Source organism: Vulpes lagopus, chromosome 9 (assembly GCF_018345385.1).
Source record: "Vulpes lagopus strain Blue_001 chromosome 9, ASM1834538v1, whole genome shotgun sequence".
NCBI classification, from domain to species: domain Eukaryota; kingdom Metazoa; phylum Chordata; class Mammalia; order Carnivora; family Canidae; genus Vulpes; species Vulpes lagopus.
Window position 1 is genome coordinate 3,745,853 of NC_054832.1, and position 21,157 is coordinate 3,767,009.

General features: G+C 67.0%; 1 protein-coding gene across 1 annotated transcript in view; it reads left to right on the forward strand.

Annotated features, from left to right (window-relative positions):
- The first annotated feature begins 6,514 nt into the window (after nucleotides 1–6,514).
- The window catches only part of KCNK9 (potassium two pore domain channel subfamily K member 9), a 74,487-nt gene continuing 59,844 nt past the window's right edge, over nucleotides 6,515–21,157 (forward strand). The window contains exon 1 of the mRNA XM_041769565.1: nucleotides 6,515–6,850. Within this exon, the coding sequence (XP_041625499.1) occupies nucleotides 6,568–6,850 (283 nt within the window). The 5' untranslated portion in view covers nucleotides 6,515–6,567. The remainder of the gene's footprint in view (nucleotides 6,851–21,157) is intronic.

Consider the following 21,157-nt stretch of genomic DNA (forward strand, 5'->3'; position numbering starts at 1 on the left):
AGTCTGGGTGGCCTTGGGGTTGGGGGTCAGGGGTGGGTCTGCTGCTGAAGCCCCGGTTCCCGAGACCCACCCCCCACCCCGGGGGGCACAGGGTCACAGCTGCTGGAGGCACCTGTGGGCTATGGAGCCTCGGGGACCCCTTGATAGATGCTGGGCACCCCCAGGCTCTGTGGGCAGCGCGGAGGTGGGCTGCGGTTCCTGCCCATTAAGATGCCTGAAGTCCACCAACCACTTGTCCGCTCATAGTGTGTGTGTGTGAGTGAGTGTGCTCAGGGCTTCAGGGAGTGTCCTTAGCTTGAAGGGGGGCCCTTGAGCCCTGGCTTTGCCTCCCCCTCTCCGAGACCCAAGAGTTTAGGAACTTAGAAACGCCCAGCAGGACCCTCCCGGCTTGACGTCTCGGGGAGGACCCCTGGCCAGTTTGTGGCCCAGGTCCCCTGGTCACCTGGCCACGGGTGTCCGGGGAAGCTGAAGGTCTGACGACCCAAAGGCCACAGGCCCTGACTGTCCACCCTCAGAACCACGTTCCCTGCCCGCTGACATAACGTTCTGGGGCCCCGTGGGCAGACGGAGGCACACCCAGCCTCATTCCCTCCTCCACCTGTGGCTCTGCCTCTGGTATCTCGGAAGTCCTGGCCAGAGTCCCGCTTCCCTGGCCCGTGACCCTCACTGCGTGTCACCCAAGCCCGGGACCTATCTTGGCATCTTCTGGATTCAGTCGTGGAGCCCACTGAACAGCCTCCCGTGCACCAGGGGCAGCGCCCGCCCTCCCTCCGCTTCCACTCGTGCCTGTGCCGGGAGAGGCGGGGCACCGCGCCTCAACTCCCACCGTCCACCCCACAAGGGCCTGGACTCATGGCTACTGTCCTGGGCTCGTGGGGCCTCAGCTGCATCACCAGCCAGCAGGGACGATGACAGTCTCAGAATTATCGTGAGGACACGACACCAGCTCAGGCCCAGCGCCCAGCAGGTGTCCAAGGAACACGTGCTCAGGACCAGTCATCCACCAGGATCCCCGTACCACTCTCCCGCTCAAGGACTTACCATGGCTCCCATGTCCCCTCACGTCGTGTGGAGACTCTTCTTTGCCATCTCAGCTGAGCCAGACTGAAAGGAAACGGGTGAGTGCTGAGCCCAGGATGAGCCCCTTGGGTCGCCCTGTGTTCAAGATCCTTCTCGCCAGAGACCAGGCTGGGACCGATCTCACGTGGGGCAATGGCCTCAGACCTGCTGGCGAGCGAGCCCAGCCCTGCCCGTTAGCTGCCATCCAGTGGTGCACCTGCCGGGGGCCCGGGAAGCTTCTGGAGGCCATGCTGGCGGAGCTGAATCTTGAAAGACGAGGGGATGAGAGCCCAAAGAGGGTAGGGAAAGGTGTGCCAGCAGAGGGAACAGCATGAGCCAGGGCACGGAGGCGCTGCGGAGACAGATGCTCCCAACAGCTGGTGCTGGAGGAGGGATGGAGGGAGGCAGGAGCTGAGGTGGCAAGGCCGGGGCAGCCTGGGCTGGTCGGGGAGCCCCCGTCGGGTTCCAGTAGGAAGCGGTGTGTTCTGAAGGTCGCGGCAGGCAGGGGAGAGAGGGGCTGCTCGGCGGGGCCGCCAGGACCTGGGCCGGAGGACGGCCTGTCTGTGTGGGACCAGGGTGGCATCCAGGCCTCCTGCTCCCTGTGCCCAGCAAGCCGGGCCGGGACAGCGGCTCCCGAAGGGCAGCCGGGGCCTGGCTCTGAGGCCAGCTCTGCACCCAAAGGCAGATCCCACGCTCAAGTGGATTTGGGAGATGCTGTTCACGGCACTGCAGCCTGCGGGTCAGGACGCCTGTTGGCAGGCCCAGGCTCTGAGAAATCCTGAATTTTCCCGCTTACCCAGTGTCCCCAGTGTGCCCAGAGAAACGCTCTCCATGGTGTGCTGATTCACATCCCAAAGGAGAGTCTGGCAAGCTCCTGAGGGCCTGGCTGCCTGGCGACAGAGCCCTTCTCTCTGGAATCTGGGGGCCCAGAGTGAAGACACGCCATCCGCTGCAAATGTCGTGGGCCAGGAGCACCCGGTGGGGGCCGGCGAAGCTGCGAGTCCGGGGAGGCGCCTACAGAGCTGGCACGGGAGCCCCGAGGAGACCACAGCTTCTCTTTGTGATTGGGGCCCATGCGGCTTAGCGCCTCACCTTCCCCATCTGTAAAATGGGGGCAGTGATTCCGCAGCCTCTGCCTATTTTCAGGGGTGGGGGCATTAACGTGACACAGCACTACACGCAGGCACCCAGGGAGTTTGATGTTCCGGAGGCAGCAGGCCGTTGTGGCTCCTTGCCAGCAAACAGTCCCGGGCCAGCGCTGACCATGACGATGTCCGCGCAGGCTCCGGGGCGCCAGCCTGGGAGCCGGGCCTGGAGCACGGTGGCTCCGGGGCTTCCGCTGGCAGCAGAGTGTTCACGGTTTCAGGGACACAGTGCTGCGGTGGCAGGCCCGGGGGCGTCCACTCTGACTCCCCGCGGGACCAGCGTCCACTGCTGGGCTTCCCTGGGTGAGACCCGGTAACCCGCCTTGGCCCCTGGAGGCCAATGACAAGCCGGCGGGTGGAGAGCCCCGCAAACAGGTAGGCGGCAGATGCTGTAAGGGCGCGATGTTCTTTATTACCTGAACCAACACATCTGTATTTACTAAAGAAGACACCGAGGTCCAGGGAGGCCCAGTGACAGACCCCTCGAGGGACACAGGCCGCCTGCGGCTCCTGCCAGGCTTGGGATGAACCCACAGTGGCCTACGCTGCACAGAGAACGTATCTGCTCCCCTAAATCAGGGGGTTCTTGCTGGGGGTGGGGCTTTCCTGCCTCCCTCCCTTTGCCCCAGCTCCTCCCAGAAATGCTTTCCCAGGTCCTTCTCATTGGTTGGGAGTTGAGTCCCCCCCATCCATTGGAGCCCCAGATCCACCTGGAGCTGGGCTGGAGTGGGTGCCCCGGGAACCTTAGGGCTAGCGGAGGAGCTGGGCTCCCCAGAGGCTCCCCAGAGGCGCCTGCGGTAGTCTAGGCTCCTTGTGGACAGTCAGGCGGTGCCAACCCACAGACCTAGGCTGAGCCGCTGAGGTGTGGGGGGTGCTGGGGACACAGGGGAGACGCCAGGAGCCAGGTTCTGCTCCAGGGACCTCACTTCCACTGGTCGGGGGGCAGGCGGGGGCTAGAGAGAGTGCCGCGTGTGAGTGCGTGTGTCCTCTTCCAGCCCCAAGATCCCTCCTTGAGGTCTGGCTCCTGGGGCTTGAGTCCAAAGGCCATATTTTGGAGGGAAGAGGAAAGGAAGAGCCAACCTTTGTGTGTGTGTGTGTGTGTGGGGGGGTGGTCTGTGACTCTCCAAAGCACCGTGAAGTTGGGGTCAAAGGGCAGCTGGGGTCCTCGATGGAGTGTTGGACAGAAACCGGGTTCGAGGTGGTAACTGTCCTGTGTCCCTGGGCACGTGACTGTCCCCGGTTGGAAGCCTTCCCACCTGTGAAACGAGCAGGTTGGACTAGGTCACCTGCGGTCCCTCCCCCCTTCCGGTGGGCACAGGCGGTTCCACTTTCCCGAAAGGCAAGGCGGTGTGTAAACCAGATGAAGCCTGGGTCTGGCACTGGAGAGCATCCCCGCCCCGCCCTCCGGCACCTGCGGCGGGGACAGCCCGACTCCCCTGCCCACCTGGCTCCGAGCGGGGCCACCTGTGGGCCGGAGTCCAGTGCCCCCTGGTGGCGCCGGGCGGGCGGGCAGGCGGCTGGGGCGGCCCGGCCCGACGGCTGTGACTCAGGGCTGCGGCGGCTGCGGGGCGCAGGAGGCCCGGCCGGCCGGTTCCGCCGGTTAATTACCAGCTGCGGGAATCCTTGTCGCCGCTCGCGGTGACTCACCGGGCGGCCGGGCTCATTCGCCGAGAGCAGGCGCCTCGGCTTCCAAAACGAATTCCGGGGGAGCACCTGCTCCGCGCGGGGGCTCCCCATCCCCATCCCCGGCCGCTGCGCCCGCAGACCCGGCCGGCCCAGGTGGGGCCCAGAGCTCGGCGCCCTGCCCGGAGGCCCGGGGGTGGGGGGCGCGAGCACCCGCGGGTCCCGTAGTGGGGTGGGCAGCGCCCCAGCAGGGAGGGCGGCCTCGGGGAGCCACAGGGTTCCCACACTCTCCTGACCCCGGGTCCCCGCCGATGCGCAGCCCGAGGGGGCGACCCAGAGGGGTCAGCGCTCCGGCCCGAGAGCGCACGGCCGGGCCCCCCCGGGCCCCCCCCGCGACGCCCTTGGCCACCTCTCCGGGTGCCGGCGCGCCGCCTGGGGGCGTCCCTTCACCCAAGTCCCCATCTCTTCCTTGGCTGGGGTCCAGGGACGGTCGCCAACCCGGGGAGGGGGAGCCCGGGGTCCCCGCGCCTCGGGCCTACCCACTGCGAGCTCCACTGCTCAGGTGGGGGTTAAGGGGGCCGGGGGGGGGCGGCGAGGGAAAGCCCTCGAGGACCCGGGGAGGGTGGGGGGAAGCGGGCGGAGGAGGCTGCTGCGGGGAGAGGCCTCCCCTCGGGACCGACTCAAGGAACCGCTGCGCCCCCGCGGAGCCTCGTGCCCCTCCCCGGGGCTGCTCGGGACTGGGGCCCTCCGGGCGCGGGCGGGGGGCGGCGGGTGACGTTCCGGGCGCAGCACCCGGCGCCGGGCCTCGGGGAACCAAGGGATGTTTCTGGGAAAAGCAACGGGAGGGGGCGAGGAAGGGGGAATGCGGCGCCCTTCCCCGGCCGAGGGCGCAGGATCAGCAGGTGCCGGGCCACCTGTCCCGCGACGCTCGCCGGGGGCTAGGGCGGCCCCGGGGGCCGGGCAGGCGTCGCGGAGGTGCGCCCGCGGCAGGTGGCGGCCCCGGGAGCGCCCTCCCCCCGCGCCCTTCTCGCGGCCCCCCGGGGCGGCCGCTCGGCCTTGTCGGGGCTCGGCGCCGCGCGCCCCCAGGCCCGGGCCTCTCGGACTCTGCGCCCCGCGTGGCCGCAGGCGCTCCCGGGGAGCCGGCGAGCGGGACCCGGCGGCCGCCTTTATCCTCCCATCCCCCGCCGCGGCCCGCCGGGGCTCCGCCCCCCACCCTCGCCCGGGCGCCACCCGGCCCGCCCCGCCCCGGCCGCCCCTCCCCGGCTCCCTCCGCGTGCGCCGCGCGCCGCGCTCGGTCTGCAGCGGGAGCCGCCGCGGCCGCCTCGCCAGCTGGCTGGGGACCAGGCGGGAGGTGGCGCGCCCGGGAGGCTGCGGGAGGGAGCGCAGAGGCGGGGGGGCAGGCCCGGCCCGGCCCGGCCCCCGCCCCCGCCCCCGCCCCGCGGCCTCCCGCCCGAGCGAGGTGCCACGCGCGCGCGCACACCCGGGCGCACACACACCCGGACACACGCGCACACACCCGGCTCCCTCCGGCGCGCACGCACGCAGCGCCCCCGGCAGACCAGCGCCGCGGCCGCCTCCCCGGACGCCCGGACGCCGGAGGGCCCGACCCCGGCGCGGCTCATGCGCCCGCGCCCCCCCCGCAGCTCCGCCGCGCCCGCGGGACCCCTCCCGCCGCCGCCGCCGCCGCGCCCGCCGCCCCCGGAGGACCGGGCTGGCCGGCCGCCGCCGCCGCGCCGCCCCCCGGCCGCCCCCGAGGCCGCTCCGCCGCGGGCCCTGCCGCCCTGGGGCCGCGCCCCGCCCCCGCGCCCCGAGGGCTGAGCCCCGCGAACTTCGCCGCCCGCCCCGCGCCGCGCGCCGCCCCCGCCGCGCCCCCGCGCGCCCGCCTCGGGGCCTCGGGCCGCCGCTCCTGCCCCTGCCCCTGCCCGCGCCCGCGCCCGCGCCCCCGCCCGCCCGCCGGGGACGCCGGAGACGCCGCCACTTCGCAAACTTTTGCGGCCCCCCCCGAGGGGGGGCGGGGAGGCCCGGGGCGGCGGGGGCAGGTCCCGCGCGGCGCGCAGACCCGCGGGCTCCTAGCCGGCCGCCGCCGCCCCGGAGCCGGACCCCGAGGGGCGCGGGCCCCGGCGGCCGCGCTCGGCTGCGGCTGCGGCTGCGGCTGCGGCTGCGGCTGCGGCTCCGGCTCGGGCTCGGGCTCCGGCTCCCGCCGCCCCTGCTGCCCGGGCGCGGGCGCGGGCGCGGGCGGGGGCGCGGGGCGGGGCGCGGGGCGCGGGGCGCGCGGGGGGCGCGGGGGGCGCGGGGCCCGGCGGGGCCGCCGTGCATGGCCCTGCGCAGCGGGGCGGGCTGCCTCGGCCGGGTCTGGCGCAGGGTGTCGGGGCTCCCGGACGCCTGGCCCCGGCGCTCCAGCAGCCTCCTGTGCCTGTCCGCCTTCTCGCCCGAGCCCGCGCCCGCGCCCGCGCCGCCGCCGCCCCGCCGGCCGCCCGGCGGTGGCGGTGCCGGTGGCGGTGCCGGTGGCGGTGCCGGTGCCGGCCCGGCCGGAGGGGGCCCCCCCCCGCCTCCCCGCCCCCCGCCTCCCCGCCGCCGCCGCCGCCGCCGCCGCTGCTGCTGCCGCTGCCGCCGCCGCTTACAACTTGGAGGCGGCGGCGGCGGCGGAGGAGGCGGCGGCGGCCGCCGGGCGCTGCAGTGGGACGCGCGCGGCTGCGAGCCTGCGGGACATGCCCCCCGCGCCGGCTCCTTGCTGGCGGCCATGAAGAGGCAGAACGTGCGGACTCTGTCCCTCATCGTCTGCACCTTCACCTACCTGCTGGTGGGCGCCGCCGTCTTCGACGCCCTCGAGTCGGACCACGAGATGCGCGAGGAGGAGAAACTCAAGGCGGAGGAGATCCGGATCAAGGGGAAGTACAACATCAGCGCCGAGGACTACCGGCAGCTGGAGCTGGTGATCCTGCAGTCCGAGCCGCACCGCGCCGGCGTCCAGTGGAAATTCGCCGGCTCCTTCTACTTTGCCATCACGGTCATCACCACCATAGGTAAGGGCCGCGCGCCCCGCGCCGGGGGCAGCCAGCCGGGGAGGGGGCGGCCGAGCGCGCGGCGCGGGGCGCGCGGGGCCAACCGCAGCGGGGGCCGGGGCCGGGCCGGGCCGGGGGGGAGCCGGGGGGGGCCCTCCCGCCCGCCCGCCCGCTCCTCTCCGGGCCCCCGCGCCGCGCCCCTCGCCGACCCCACCCGCGGCCCCGCCGGGCGCCCGCTGTCTGGCCGGGCGTGCGCGCCCCGAGCGAGCCGAGCGTGCCGGAGCCGGAGCCGGAGCCGGGAGGGCGGAGGCGCCACTTTTGCGAAGAGAGTGGAGCGCTAAGAATAAGCCCAGAGCAGACACCCACCCACCCACCGCCCCGGCGCGGGCTGGGCTGGGCTGGGCTGGGCTGGGCTGGGCTGGGCTGGGCTGCGCGGGGCTCCCAGCCCTACACTTACTACCGCTGCGGGACGCGGAGAGCGCGGCCCGGCCCGCGGCCCTTGGGGACTCCGGGGACCCTCGCTCGCCGCCTCCAGCCCAGATGTCAGCCGCCCTCCCTCCGGGCTCCTCTCTGGCCGTGCTGCCCAGGACCCGGGGCGGGGGACACTTTGCTCCCTGCTGCTCGGGATGCGGGTGGCCGCGGGGACACCGCTCGGAGAGGGCAGCAGCGCCGGGACCTGTGCACCCAGCCAACCCCTCCGGGCCGGGGCTCGGGGTGAGGCAGGTGGGCTTGCTGCCCAGGAACTGGGGAGGCTCAGCCGTGGTCTGCGGAGACGGTCCGGCCGGTGCACCCCCCGGGGACCGCTGTGGGTCCCCCTCCCAAGGGCGCCGCCGGCCGCAGAGCAGGGTGCCCAGGGCAGTGCCCACGCCGAGCTCAGGGGGTTTGGAGAACCCGCACGTGTGACCCTTGGAGACCCTTGGGAACTGGAGCAGGTGGCGGCTTCACCCCAGTGGACGTGGCAGCCGGTCGGGTGGTGTCCCTGTGCTTTGCAACTTGTCTCGGCGGCGAGGCACCCTGCCTCGGCACGGCCATCTCCTTGGACCTGTCAGGGCCACTGTGTCGGCTCCGGTGGCCTCGTTTCTGTGCCGGGTCCCGTGCCTTGTGCGCCCTCGCCGCCTCGAGAGGCCCCGGCCTGCCCACCGCCCCGTCCTCCCTCCGCCCCGACTCCCCTGGACCTCCTTCGCTCATCATCCCCTGGATGTTTTTCTTTGTCTGGGAAGCTCTGCATGCCGAAGAGCAGGATTTCTCAGTGCCATATGCAACAGGAAGCGCCGGCACAGGACGGCCTGTCTTTGCTTCTTGCTTGAGAAGACTTTGTGGAGAGTCATCTTGTTTGAAATGTTTAATTCATCGGTGCAGGTTTTCCTGTTTTGGGAAGGCAGTTGCTCTTCTGTCGTCTACGTAACCAGCTCCGCTCCCGCCTGCCCCGCGCTTGGCCCGGCAGCCGAAGCACGGGGGAGCCCTCCTTTCCCCACCCCGTGCTTCCAGAGCCTCAGAGGCCCGGGCGGTCACTACCATCATCTTTCTCTTTAAACTTCCAGCCTGAGCTGTGGCGGCAACACAGGGACGCACAGGGCGGGGGACCCCGGGGACCCCCGGGGCCTGTTTGCTGGGGAGCCAGAGCCAGGGATGTGCCTGCCCGGCTGACTGCCCTGGGGGAGAAGCCCGGCATCCCCTCGCCATGCCTTGCGTGACCTCGGCCGGCACCCTGGCCCCAGGAGTGAGAGGAGCCCCTGAAACCCCTGGCTGCTCTCGGGAGCTGAGCTCCAACAGTGAGACGGCTGGGGTGGGGCGCAGGGCAGCCCCCCGAGACGGTCCCGTTTACCTGAAAGAGTAAATAGCGAGACTGATAAAGTTCGCCTCGGGGTGTGTTTATAGATCCTCCTGGTGGTTCCGGGCATATGCCTCGAACGCGGAAGGCTCCAAAGAGAAAAGTCAAGGAACGTGGGGCCAGATGGGGGTGGGGAGCGGGGTGTTAGGTCAGCAGAGCTCACGGGGGGGGCCCCCCTCAGTCCCGGACCAGGGTGGGGGGGCATCTGATGACCTCGTGGATCTTTCTCACTTCCTTTCTCGGTTTCCACCTGAGTTTCTGGAAAGAAAGGTTGGAATACGTCCGTAAGGAAGGAAACACTGCCCCGAGTCAGCTGCCCTGACCCTGTGCTTGGAGCCTAGGGAGCTGGCCTGTCCCCTGAGTGTGGTCGTGCGGGGGACCACAGGCAGGTCAAGCCCCTTCCTTCCCGGGCCGTGGCTTTCCCACCTGTGGAAGGAGCCTGACGCAGCACTCACCTGCCAGGCCCATGGGGTGGGGGGGCTCCCAGGTGGCATCGCCCCTGCTCTCGGGAGGTGTGAATCCAGTTCTTTGACATAGGCCGGGCCCGCCCGTCTGCCCTCGGCAGCTGTTTAGCACGAGAGCTCAGATTTACAGGAAACAAAGCACCTTTCTAGTTAATTCTGTTTGTTTTCTTCTTTTTTTAATATAAATGCAAATTAAGGTCCTCCTCGGCCTAGAACAAAACCCAGCCCCAAGCCAGGCCCTCCGAGGAACTGTCTCCTATTGGACAGGGATATTAATGAGTCAGGTGAATCTTCACGGGTGTTCTTATTTTTAATCTAACCTTGAGCGATTTCTCGAGCCTGCTGCAACTTTGAGCTCCCGTCAGCGAGGCGGGCGGGCCGCAGTGGCCCTCGTGCTCTGTCAGCGAACGCCGCTTCTCGGATCCGGTTATTAGCTCACTCTGTGAAATGGATTTTAAAAACAATATAATTAGCACTTTGCGCGGCTCCGTGGCCACACCTCCGTGAGAGGCTGGGAAGGGATAGCACGCCGGCCCCCCGGCCGGCTCTGGGGGGAGCCCGGGCGCAGCCACTGCGGCCCAAGGAGGGGGTCACGGGGCCAGCGGGCCCGGAAGGGGCACATTCGGTGCCGCCGCTGACGTTCGTGCCACCTGAAGCCTCTTCTGGGGACGTGGTGGTGCTCCCTTGTGAGCGGCGGGTGTTGGGGATGGAGGCCCCGGGCCTGACTCCGGTCGTGCTTGTCTGCTGAGCCGGGTGGCTGGAGGCCCCTGCCCCACAGGCCCAGGGCCTGGCGACAGGATCCCGCTGCTCCCCCGGGCCAACCTGCAACCGCCCTACAGGAGATGCTCCCGGCCCAAACCGTCCCGGGGTCAGTGCTCCCTGGACACCAGAAGGGGATCTCTGGGTCTCTTCCGTTCTGACTCTGACACTTGTGACCTCCATGGTCACCCCCCTTTAGGGCCATTAACCAAGAAGAAAGCACGCCAAGAATTCAGATCTCATCCGCAGGGCCCGGGAGGACCGCGTCCACGCAGGTCTGCATAGGGGAGGACGGAGGGCGGTTGGAGGTGCAGGTTGGCGGTTTGGCTACAGCCGGGAGGGGCAGTGTTTCTGCGGACCCTCTGGGCGCATCGGAAGCCGGGGCGGCCCCCCAGGAGGCACGGTCTGCGGCCGGGGCGGGGCACACTCCAAGCAAAGGTTTTGGGGCTCCTCGCTCAGGGGGCGGAGCCTCCCGCCGCTGGGGGTCAGAGTGCAGAAGGGCAGCTCCTGGGTCTCGTTCCTGTGGGGCCCTGGGGGGTGGGGGGTGGGCGCTCACTTGGTGGGACACAGGCTCCGTTCTTGGCGGTGGCTTCCAACACGGGGTTTCCGCGCTAGCTGTGCGCCCGCGCCTGCCTCGTCAGCGTCGCCTCTGAGACTCTGGGGACAGTCTAGATGACAAGATAAGGTCCGACTCGAGGCAGGAGGGAAGCTGCAAACCCAAACAGTTGCTCGCGCTCCAGTGTGAAGAGCAGGGGGGCGACTCCTGGGTAAGCAGTCAGTCGGGGCCAGGGTGCAGGACCCCCAGGGGGAGTGCTCCTCGGTGGCTCCTCCTGGCTGGTCCTCACCCTCCGGGGAGGCCGGGCCTTCCGCTCGGCCACCCACTGCCTCCCTGAGCCGCGCCCCTCCCCCCTGCCCAGGTTGCTGCGGTTTGTCCTGCCCCAGTCGACGAGTGTCTGTACCCCGTCCACCTCCCCACCCTCACCCCTGGGCACCTGCGGGCCCAGTGCAGGGTGGGCTCCTCCCGAAGGTGCGCAGAGCGGAAGCAGGCCCCGCGGGCCGAGCAGGCTGGTGCCCGAGGCCGCGCGGAGCTTGCACACGGGGCGCACCCCACCCAGGAGACCCGTGGGAGCCGGGCCCCATTTGCCGGACGGGGGAACTGAGGCGCCGATGAGGCAGCACAGGGAGGCGGGGGCCGTGAGCCGCGTCCCGCACCGCGGGCTCCCTGTGGCGTGGGCCTGCGGAACATTCCATCGGCGCCTCTCTGCTTCTCGCGTTGGCTCCGCTGCCGAGGAGCGCTGCCCTGCGAGACCGGAGAAGGCCTGCTCACCCACGCGGGGCCCGGGCGGGAGGCGGCGGCGTCCCCTGTTCCCTTCTGGTGTGCAGGGGCGGGCGATGCCCGTGGGGCCCCTCCTGTGCCCGGGCGCTGCCTGCACCTGGCCTCGCTCCGGGTGGCGCTGGCCCTCCGGTGAGTGCTGCGGACTTACAGCCATTGTGGAGGAGACGGGGACGTGAGCTTCCCTGTGACTCTGGGGCTGTCCCGGCGGATCCAGCTGGGCGCTGAGGGCGGCGGCCGCGGTGAGGCCCAGGGTCCCGGCTCTCACGGCCACTCCTGTTCTCCCCCCGGGGGCATTGGCCCAGCCAAGCCCAGGGGTCAGAGCAGCAGCAGGAGGGGAGGCAGGGTCACCCAGTGACCCCATCCCTCCTCCATGCACCTGTCCACACCTCCCTGTGTCCATTCCCACGTGCTCATTCCCACCCTGGGGCCTCCACGCACCTGTGTTCACACCTCCCTCCATCTGTTCCCAAGCACTCACTCACTAGGTCCTCCACGCACCTGTGTTCACACCTCTCTCCATCTGTTTCCATGCACTCATACCCTGGGTCCTCTGTTCACCTGTATTCACACCTCCCTTCCTCCATTCCCATGTGCTCACACCCTGGGTCCTCCACGCACCTGCGTTCACACCTCCCTCCGTTCCCATGTGCTCACACCTGGGTTCTCCATGCATCTGTGTTCACACGTTCATCCGTCCATTTTCATGTGCTCACACCCTGGGTCTTCCACACACCTGTGTTCACACGTCCCTCCATCCATTCCCATGCACTCAGTCACTAGGTTCTCTACGCACCTGTGTTCACACCTCCCTCCATCCATCCATCCATTCCCACACACTTACACCCTGGGTCCTCCAGGCACCTGTGTTCACACCTCCGTCCATTCTCCTGAGCTCACTCTCTAGGTCCTCTGGGCCCTGTTTCTTCCTGTTCTGTGCACCTGTGCATGCGTACAGCCATCCTTCTGTATGAAGTTCACTCAGCCTCTCACTCATTCACCCCTCAGTCCTCCATCCCCCAGTTTGTTCACTCCTCCATCAGTGTGTTTTTACCCACCTCCTTCCCTGGGCTGAGGGGGGCACTGTGCTGGCAGGAGGCATGCAGCAGTGAGAGGCGTGCAGCGCCTCTGGGAGCGTCTCCGTAAGTGGTCGATGCAGGGATCTCCATGGTGTCCCAGCCACAGCTCCTTCCTAAAATAATGGTCAGCCAATCCTAGTCACTTCTGATTTTTATTTTTATTTTTTTAAGATTTTATTTATTTTTGATTTTTTAAAGATTTTATTTATTTATTAGAAACAGAGAGAGAGAGAGAGAGGCAGAGACACAGGCAGAGGGAGAAGCAGGCTCCATGCAGGGAGCCTGATGTGGGACTCGACCCTGGGGTCCCCAGGATCACACCCTGGGCTGAAAGTGGCGCTAAACCGCTGAGCCACCGGGGCTGCCCACTTCTGATTTCTAAAAGTACTTATTGAGGGTCACCTGGGTGGCTCATTGGTTAAACATGCAACTTTTGATTTCGGCTCAGGTTGTGATCTCAGGATCATGAGATTGAGCCTTGCGTTGGGCTCTGTGCTCAGGGAGGAGTCGGCTTGAGATTGTCTCTCCCTCTCCCTCTGCCCCTCCCCCTGCTCATGCACTCCCTCTCTCTCAAATAAATAAATACAAATCTTTAAAAAATGTTTATTGAGTTATAATATTCACGCAGAAAAGGACACTTATCAAAAGTATATTGCTCAATAATTTCTTTTTAAAAGTTTTTTTTTGTTTCAGGGGTAGAATTTAGTGATGCGTCAGTTAGTTGCACAGAACACCCAATGCTCATCCTGTCACGTGCCCTCCTCCACGCCCAGCACCCTGTGACCCCAGCCCCCCAGGCCCTCCATGCACCCTCAGCCTATTTCCTACAGTTCAGAATCTCTTACAGTTTCTCTCCTTCTGTGTTTTCATATTATTTTTCCTTCTCTTCCCCTTGTTTTTGTTTTCTTTCTAACATTCCACATGAGTGAAATCATATGGTATTTGTCTTTCTCTGATGGACTTATTTCGCTCAGCATAACACCTTCTAGTTCCACCCACGTTGTTGCCAATGACAAGATTTGATCCTTTTTGACGGCTGCGTAATATTCCGTTGTCTGTAGCCTACATCTTCTTTATCCTTCATCTGTTGATGGACACCCGGGCTCTTTCCACAGTTTGGCTCTTGTGCACATGGCTGCTGAGAACCCTGGGGTACAGGTGCCCCCTTTGAACCACTGTGTTCGTATCCTTTGGATAAATCCCCAGTAGCGCGATTGCTGGCTTGCAGGGTAGCTCCATTTTAACTTCTTGAGGACCCTCCATACTGTTCTCCAGAGTGGCAGCACCAGCTGGCACCCCCACCAGCAGTGTAAGAGGGTTCCCCTCTCTCCGCATCCTCGCCAACATCTGTTGTTTCCTGAGCTGTTAATTTTGGCCATTCTGACCTGTGTCAGGTGGTGTTTCCTTGTGGTTCTGATTTGTTTTTCCCCGATGCCGAGTGATGTCGTTTTGCTCAATAATCCTTATAAACAAGCCATGCCTGGTAGCCAGCACTCAGATCAAGAAATACTATTACTAGCACCCCCAGAGTCTCCCTCACCGTTCAGCTTCTTTTTGAATGCCTCCAGTGCCAGGGAGCTCATTACCTTGCATGTCAGGGAGCAGGACGTGCTTAGATGAATGACAAGGTTCTTGTGTGAGGTTCTGACCTGGTGGGGCCACCGTGTGGAGAAGAGGGCTGTGTGTGTTGGGCGGGGGGAGGGATTAATCTTTTAAAGGGGTGACCAGTTCCTATGGTGGTCACCTAAAGACAGGTCTGCACTCAGAAACTGAAAGTTGGGAGGCTCAGGCCCAGAAGCGGAGGGAGGGGGGGACTGTGGGGAGCAGCTGGAGCGGGTGGGGGTTGAGGCCGTCCAGGCTGGCAGCCCAGGGCCCACCCCTCTGACCTAGAGCACGGGCAGCCCCACGCTTTCTTGGCACCAGCCTTGCCAGAGCACCAGGAAGATAGTGGGCACCAAGGCCCTGCACCCAGCAGAGCCCCAGGACTTGGGAGGGGCCCCGGGCGGGCTGGCCGATGAGGGGGGGCAGGCGGTCTGCACTAAGTACCACGGGCAGAGGAATTCTGGGACGCCAGCCTCCCCTGGGGGTCCCCTTCCCCGGGCGCAGCACCTTCCTCACGCCAGCTGTGGGCGCGGGGGGGTTGGTGTCCCTCCCATCAAGGGGGTTTTGTTTGAGGGTCCCTCTTCCTGCCTGGGCTCACCCCGGATCTCTGCCTGTGGAATGTTCTCCGTTTTCCACTGCGGGCACCCACTGGTCCCGAACCGACGTCAGGTCCCTGGAGTGGGCCGCGGGGTTTGTTCCAGCCCCGCCTGCCCCCCCCCCGCCCCCCGTGCGCTCTCGGAGCCCGGTCGAAGGCGGGATGCCCTGTCCCCTGTCTGGGTGCCGCACTGAACGCCCCCTCGCGTGTGCCCCTCCCGGGCGGCCGCTCCCTCCTCGACGTGTCCTGAGCTTCGAGAACCAGCCGTTTCTCTGTCCCGCGTGGCTGTGAAGGCAGGTGCCGTCCATGGCGCTGATCGGTGAGCGACACACCCGCGACACGCTAGGCCCTGCGTGGCGGGCCCGGACGGGCGGGGGGGGGGGCGCGGCTAGAAGTTGCGGTGGTGGGGAAAGCGAAGAACATTCGGGGCCACGAGGGTGCCAGCGGCTGGTGGGTGCGGGGGGCCTCCCTGGCTCGTCTCCCCGGCCTGGCGCTGCCTCTGCACCCCCTGCTCTGCCTGGGCTCCGGGGCTCAGCCCGGCCTCGAGCGGTGGGGGAGACTGCCTGGGGCGAGCCCTGATGGTCCTCACCCTTCCCGCGTCCCCAGCCCTGGAAGGAGCCAGTGGGTGGCCCGGTGCGGGGGGGGGGGGTGGCAGGCGTCAGACCAGAGGAGGGGACGCTGGGGCCGGGGTGCAGTGTGGTGAGAGGGGCGCTGGGCCGGGCCCCCGGAGCCTTGGGGCAGGTCCGTGCCTGAGGCCGCCGCCTTCCCCTCCAGGTGACTGAGCACAGAGGGGCTCAGGGGTGCGCGGATCTGGGGGTCCTGTGGCCCCGGGGGGGCTGCCTGCGTCTTCCCGTCCTGGAGGCCCCGCCCTGGGTATGTCCCCTGTGCCTCGGCTCTGCCGTCTGTGACACGGAGCCGTCGGGCTTCGGGTGTGTGGCTGCAAACTTGGGGCACACACCTGCGAACGGCCCCCTCGCCAGCACCGACGGCAGGCGGGAGGCTGCTGAGCTCCCGTGTGGGGCACATCGGGGGAGTTGTCACCATGCAGCCACCCCACTCACCCTCTCGGGGACATCTGTCTCCTGCACTGCCTCCTCTGGGCCCCAGGACCCTGATCCTTGCGAGGCGTCTTGCCGGCTGCAGGAGGAGGCTCTCGGGTGGGGTGCCGGGCTTGGGGCTTTCGGGGGCCACCATGCACCAGCCCAGTGTTCCATTTTCCCAACCTGTTCCTGTTGAAAAAACGTGGCTTCGGGATACCACCCCCCCACCAGCACGTGAGGCCCCAGACTCCTGTCTTCCCCCTGCCAGTGCCCCTGTCCCTCTGGGGCACAGCCAGGCCTGCAGGCCAAAGCCTCCCTGGTCCTCCCACAGGTCGGGGTCTCGCCTGCCTCCCCCTGTGCAGCCGTGCCTTGCCCTTCCCCAGCTGCCCCTCCCCTGTTTGGCCGAGGGCCTGTCCCTCTGCCCTCGCCCGCTGCACCTCACTGTCCCGGGGCTCCCCCCGGCCCCCCGTGCCACAGCTTCGTGTTTGTGCCGGAGCGTCCCTGCTGCTCACCTGTGGCCCCAGGGCAGGGCTGGGCTCAGACTCCCCCAAGGGGGCTCACAGGCCTGCTGGACCCCGAGTCACACCCCGGGGCCCCCAGAGCAGGACAGCTGGGGGCTGAGCAGCCCAGGGCCCCGTCTACCCACTTGGTTAGGCCTGGGGGCCGCCCAGCAGGTGCAGGTACATCTCCGTCTGGGTTTGAACTTGGTTTTAATGGAAGAGAGCTGGTTAGGGGACTTGCCCCATGGGGAGCTTCCCCCCGTCGGCATAGATGTGTCATCTCGGGCCCCGGCGCCACTGCTGGTGACAGACCCGTGTGAGCTAGAGGGGCACCCGGTGGGGACGCCCATCTGTGGAGTGGCCCTCGGCTTTCGCTGGCTCTGCTGGATGCATTAGGTGCAGCTCCCTCGGGAAGGTGAGGCCCCTCGGCAAGCGTCACCAGGCCTTCGCCTGAGCTGGGGGGCGGGAGGGGGGAGTCATAAGCTCTCGCTGCCCCTCAGGGTTGGTGGCCCCCCGGCTTCCCGCCCCGCGGCCCCTCGGCTCCCTCTCCCTGCCTCCCGCACACCCTGTTGCCCCACTTGTCTGGCACTTCCCCACCCGGGACGGTGCCTGTTGTTCCCTCCACCCAGCCTGGCACACTGTGCTCCCAAGGTGCTGGAGACCGTCCTCGTGTCTGTGCCCTGGACGCTGGTCAGAAGGTCACCCAGTGGGTGCTCGGGCTGTGCTGGCGCTGTCCACGTGAAAGCCCCTTGGCCCTACGAGGTGTTTGTGGATTGGCTATCGGAGGGAGCGTCAGGACTAAGACGCCGTGTCAGGGACCCCGAATGTTAGTAAGTGTGCAGCCTGTGGCGGAGGTGTCCTTGGGTCCCGTTGAGCATTTGTTGGAGCGGTGGGGTGTGGGCATCCATCTGGGGCGCTGTGAGTCCTGGGGGACGAGGGGCAGAGGCTGGGGGCTCGCAGCCACTGCCTGGTGGCCTGGGCTGTGCAGTCGTGCCCTGGGCTCCCGGGATCGTTTGTGCTTGCACACCTGCCCCTTCTGCTGCACCTGCCGCACCTTGGAGCCCGGTGGGGGGGCGGGCTTGGTGAGGTGCCTCTGCCCTGCGAGTCAGGTACTTCTCTGGAACCTGCGGGCCTGCATGCGGCAGAGAGTGTGGGGCCGTGCGGAGGGCCCGCTATGGCCGGCGGTGCCCTGGGATCGGAACCCCTGACCCGATCCGACCCCGGGGGACTCCCCGCCCCCCGCCTGCACGGACTTTGGGGCTGGGTACTTCCGAGCAGCAGGGCCGTCCTGTGTGTGCTCCACGTTCAGCAGCCCTGCCCTCCGCTGACGAGTTGCCAGCGGCACCCCCACCCAGTTGTGACAAACAGAAATACCTCCAGACATTGCCACGTGTCCCCGGAGATGCAGAATGGGCCCCGGCCTGGTGACTTCTCTTTGCTGAGCCCCTTCGGTGGAATCGGAGAGTAAGCCGCCTTCTGGGTGACGGCGGGTGTGCTGGCGTGAACTGGAGGTCTGACTCAGTGCGTGCCCCGGAAAGGGGGCTCCTTCCCTCTACTCCGAGGAGGACACACAGGGGGAGGCGGTCCAGTTGTGGGGTTTTGCCCAAGAGGTGACTCGAGTGAGCTTTCAGGCGCACAGTGTAGATGGGCGATGAGGGCTCAGGTGAGGCTGAGGTGGGCTTGTTCCTGGGGGATGGAGGGAGCCACTCGGGGGGGTTGGGGTGAGTGTCACTCAGAGGTAGGGGTGAGTCACTCAGGTGGGATCCGTGGGAGTCGCTCCGGGGGGTTGGGGTGAGTCAGGTGGGACTGGGGTGAGTCACTCAGATGGGATTGGGGGAAGCTAGACACTCAGGTGGAATAAAAGTGAGTCACTTAGGGGTAGGGGCGAGTCACTCAGGGAGGCTCAGGGCCAGTCACCAGGTGGGCCAGAGCGAGTCAGTCAGGTGGGCCGGGGCCAGTCACCAGGTGGGCCCTGGGTGAGTCGCCAGGTGGGCTCGGGGCCAGTCACCAGGTGGGCCAGGGCCAGTTACCAGGTGGGCTCGGGGCCAGTCACCAGGTGGGCTCAGGGCCAGTGACCAGGTGGGCTCGGGGCCAGTGACCGGGTGGGCTCGAGGTCAGTCATCAGGTGGGCCAGGGCCAGTTACCAGGTGGGCTCGGGGCCAGTCACCAGGTGGGCTCGGGGTCAGTGACCAGGTGGGCTCAGGGTCAGTGACCAGGTGGGCTTAGGGCCAGTCATCAGGTGGGCCAGGGTAAGTCAGTTGGGTGGGCCTAGGTAGGGGGGAGTCACCAGGTGGGCCCTGGGCAAGTCGCCAGGTGGGCCCGGGTAGGGAGAGTTGCCAGGTGGGCCCGGTGTCAGTTGCCAGGTGGGCCGGGGAGCTCGGGGGTGTTGGGCAGCACCCCGCCTGGGCCCTTGGCCACCCCTCATTGAGGTGGGGGAGCGTGGCCCCAGCCCCAGCCCGGCTCTAGGGCCCGGAGTGTGTCTGGAGACAGCTCTGGGTTCTGTGCCTGCCGGATGGTACTGACACCTTTGTGTCCTTGGAGTTGGCCTGAAAATGGGTGCTGGTGACACAGAGGTGACCCTGGGGACTGTGAGGGCTCCCCCAGCATGAGTGCCGTTTCCGGGAGCTAATGGATTGTTTGCACCCTGAGCGCTGAGTCCCCCCAGTGGTTGGTGAACGGGTCTGTCGCCTGTTAGGGACGGAGCTCAGGCCAGAGGGACCCAGGCGCTGGCAGGGTGGATGCTGGGGGTGTCGATCCACACGGTAGCTCTCCCGTCACTGAGCACTAGCAAGCGACGGCAGAAAGCATTTATAAGGAGGGGAGAGTCCCCGCAGCGTCCCTGTGGTCGCACACAGAGGCTGTCGCTTCTCATGTTCACACGCGTGTCGTTGCCGCACGTGACCCCTGGTTCTACCACTTTATCAGCAGGAATGTGTTTGAGCTTACATCCAGCTGCCAGGAGCAGAAAGTCCAACTAATGGCGACTTGAGCCAACCTCAGTCCCGTCTTCCTCAGTCAAGGCGGGTGGGCCGACAGGGCAGCGCCCTGAGGCCCTCGGAGGCTGCGGCTCCTGCTGGAGTCACTCTGCGTGGTCATCTTAGCGTGGCTTCTGTCCTCAGGCCGGTGCCTCATGGCCCCCAGGTGGCTGCACCGCCACCGGCGTCACCTCCAGCATCCTCCTGGCAGCAGGAAGCAGGCCAGAGAACGAGCGAGAACGGCAACGTCCCAGCCGGCCGGGCCCCTGCCTGCGGAGCTTTCCTGGAGGGCGCCCCAGGGCCCCCCGACACCTCGTTGCCCAGGACCGCGTCTTCTGACCGATCCTCGCCGCAGGGGGGTGGACGACGGGGCACGCGTTTCGGGGTTCTGCTGTGTTGGCAGGCCCCGCGGCGTCTGAGGGCGATGCCTGGTGCTTCTGAGCCCCTTTCTCCCGGTGAGTTTATATCCAGCCTCGTGCCTCTGCCGTCTTCAGGGAGGTTTATTTTTTATGGCTCTGCATCCACTAAAGGAATGTACTGTTGTCCCTTTACTGTCCTATTTATAGCAATTTAATGTACCTTTTTTATTTTCATTTTTTGCCAATTATAGGTAGTGCTTGACCGAACATCTGCGTGTGCGCGTGTGCGTGCGTGTGTGTAGACTCCGCTGGGTTCTTACTGGAGGGTGTCTGGTGGTGGCGGGATTCCCGGGCCTGAGGGCGGGAGCCGCGGCGGCGGCCTGTGCTGTGTCCCCAGCCACCACCACGGGGTGCGCGTCTCCCGTGCACCTGCGCCTTCAGCCCTCCTCGGCCACGTGTGAGACGTCTCTTCGGTTCTTCCCGTGTCGAAACGTCTTCTTGGTGACCTTTGTGCGGCCTGGAGCTGGTTGTGCGGGGCTGGGGGGCTGGTGTCCCCCACTGGGAAGACCCACTGTCACCCCAGATGCAACGGGTCCGGGGTGTATGGGGGGCGGGCTGCGGGTGTAGTTGTAAATCCTGGAGCCCACAGCCTCGTGAGCGGTGTGGAGCCAGGAGGGGCAGCGGGGTCCGTGGGCCTTGGTGTCTCCGGAGACAGGAAGTCTCCCTGGGCCCGTCTGGCCCAGCTGGTTGGCTGGAGCATGGAGTGGAGGGGCGGCCCCGGTGGGGAGGAACGTCCCTGGTGGGGAGGAGCAGCCCCGGTGGGGAGGAGCTGCCCTGGTGGGGAGGAACGGGCCCCATGGGGAGGAGCATCCCTGGTGGGGAGGAGCGGCTCTGGTGGGGAGGAGCGGCCCCATGGGGAGGAGCATCCCCTGTGGGGAGGAGCATCCCTGGAGGGGAGGAGCAGCCCTGGTGGGGAGAAGTGAGCCCGTGGGGAGGAGCATCCCTGGAGGGGAGGAGCGGCCCTGGTGGGGAGGAGCGTCCCTGGAGGGGAGGAGTGGGCCCCGTGGGGGAGCAGGCCCCCTGGGGAGGAGTGGACCCGTGGGAAGGAGCGGCCCCATGGGGAGGAGCGTCCCTGGAGGGGAGGAGCAGCCCTGGTGGGGAGGAGCGGCCCTGGTAGGAAGAAGCGCCTTCTATGACTGATGAGCCACGTCTGCGAGGGGAGAGAAGGGACGTCGGTGGCTACCTCCCTGCCCACCCTGGACCCGTGAACGAGAACTTCAGAGACGGAGGCTTTTCCAAGTGCTGGCGCTGTGGTGCTATGGCGCATGTGGAGATGTTGTTCGTCTGTGGGATTGTCTTTTTTTTTTTAATAAGATTTGATTTATTACTGAGACACAGAGAGAGAGAGAGAGAGAGAGAGAGAGAGAGGCAGAGACACAGGCAGAGGGAGAAGCAGGCTCCATGCAGGGAGCCTGACGCAGGACTCGATCCCGGGTCTCCAGGATCAGGCCCTGGGCCGAAGGCAGGCGCTAAACGGCCGAGCCACTGGGCGTCCCGGGATTGTCTGTTTTATGACTCGGTTCCAGGCCTCAACCGCCTTCCATCCGCGTCGCAAGCCTGTGAATTTGGGGTTGAGGACTATGCCCCGCTGTGCTGATGGGGCTCGGGGCAGTCCAGTGACTTGCCCGCGGTTCCCCCGGGGGCCTTGACACGCGAGCTCCAGTGATGGGTCCTGGAGCCCTGCATCCTCTCCGGCGCACCCGCCCCGCCTTCCCTCCCGGCGCCCAGGGG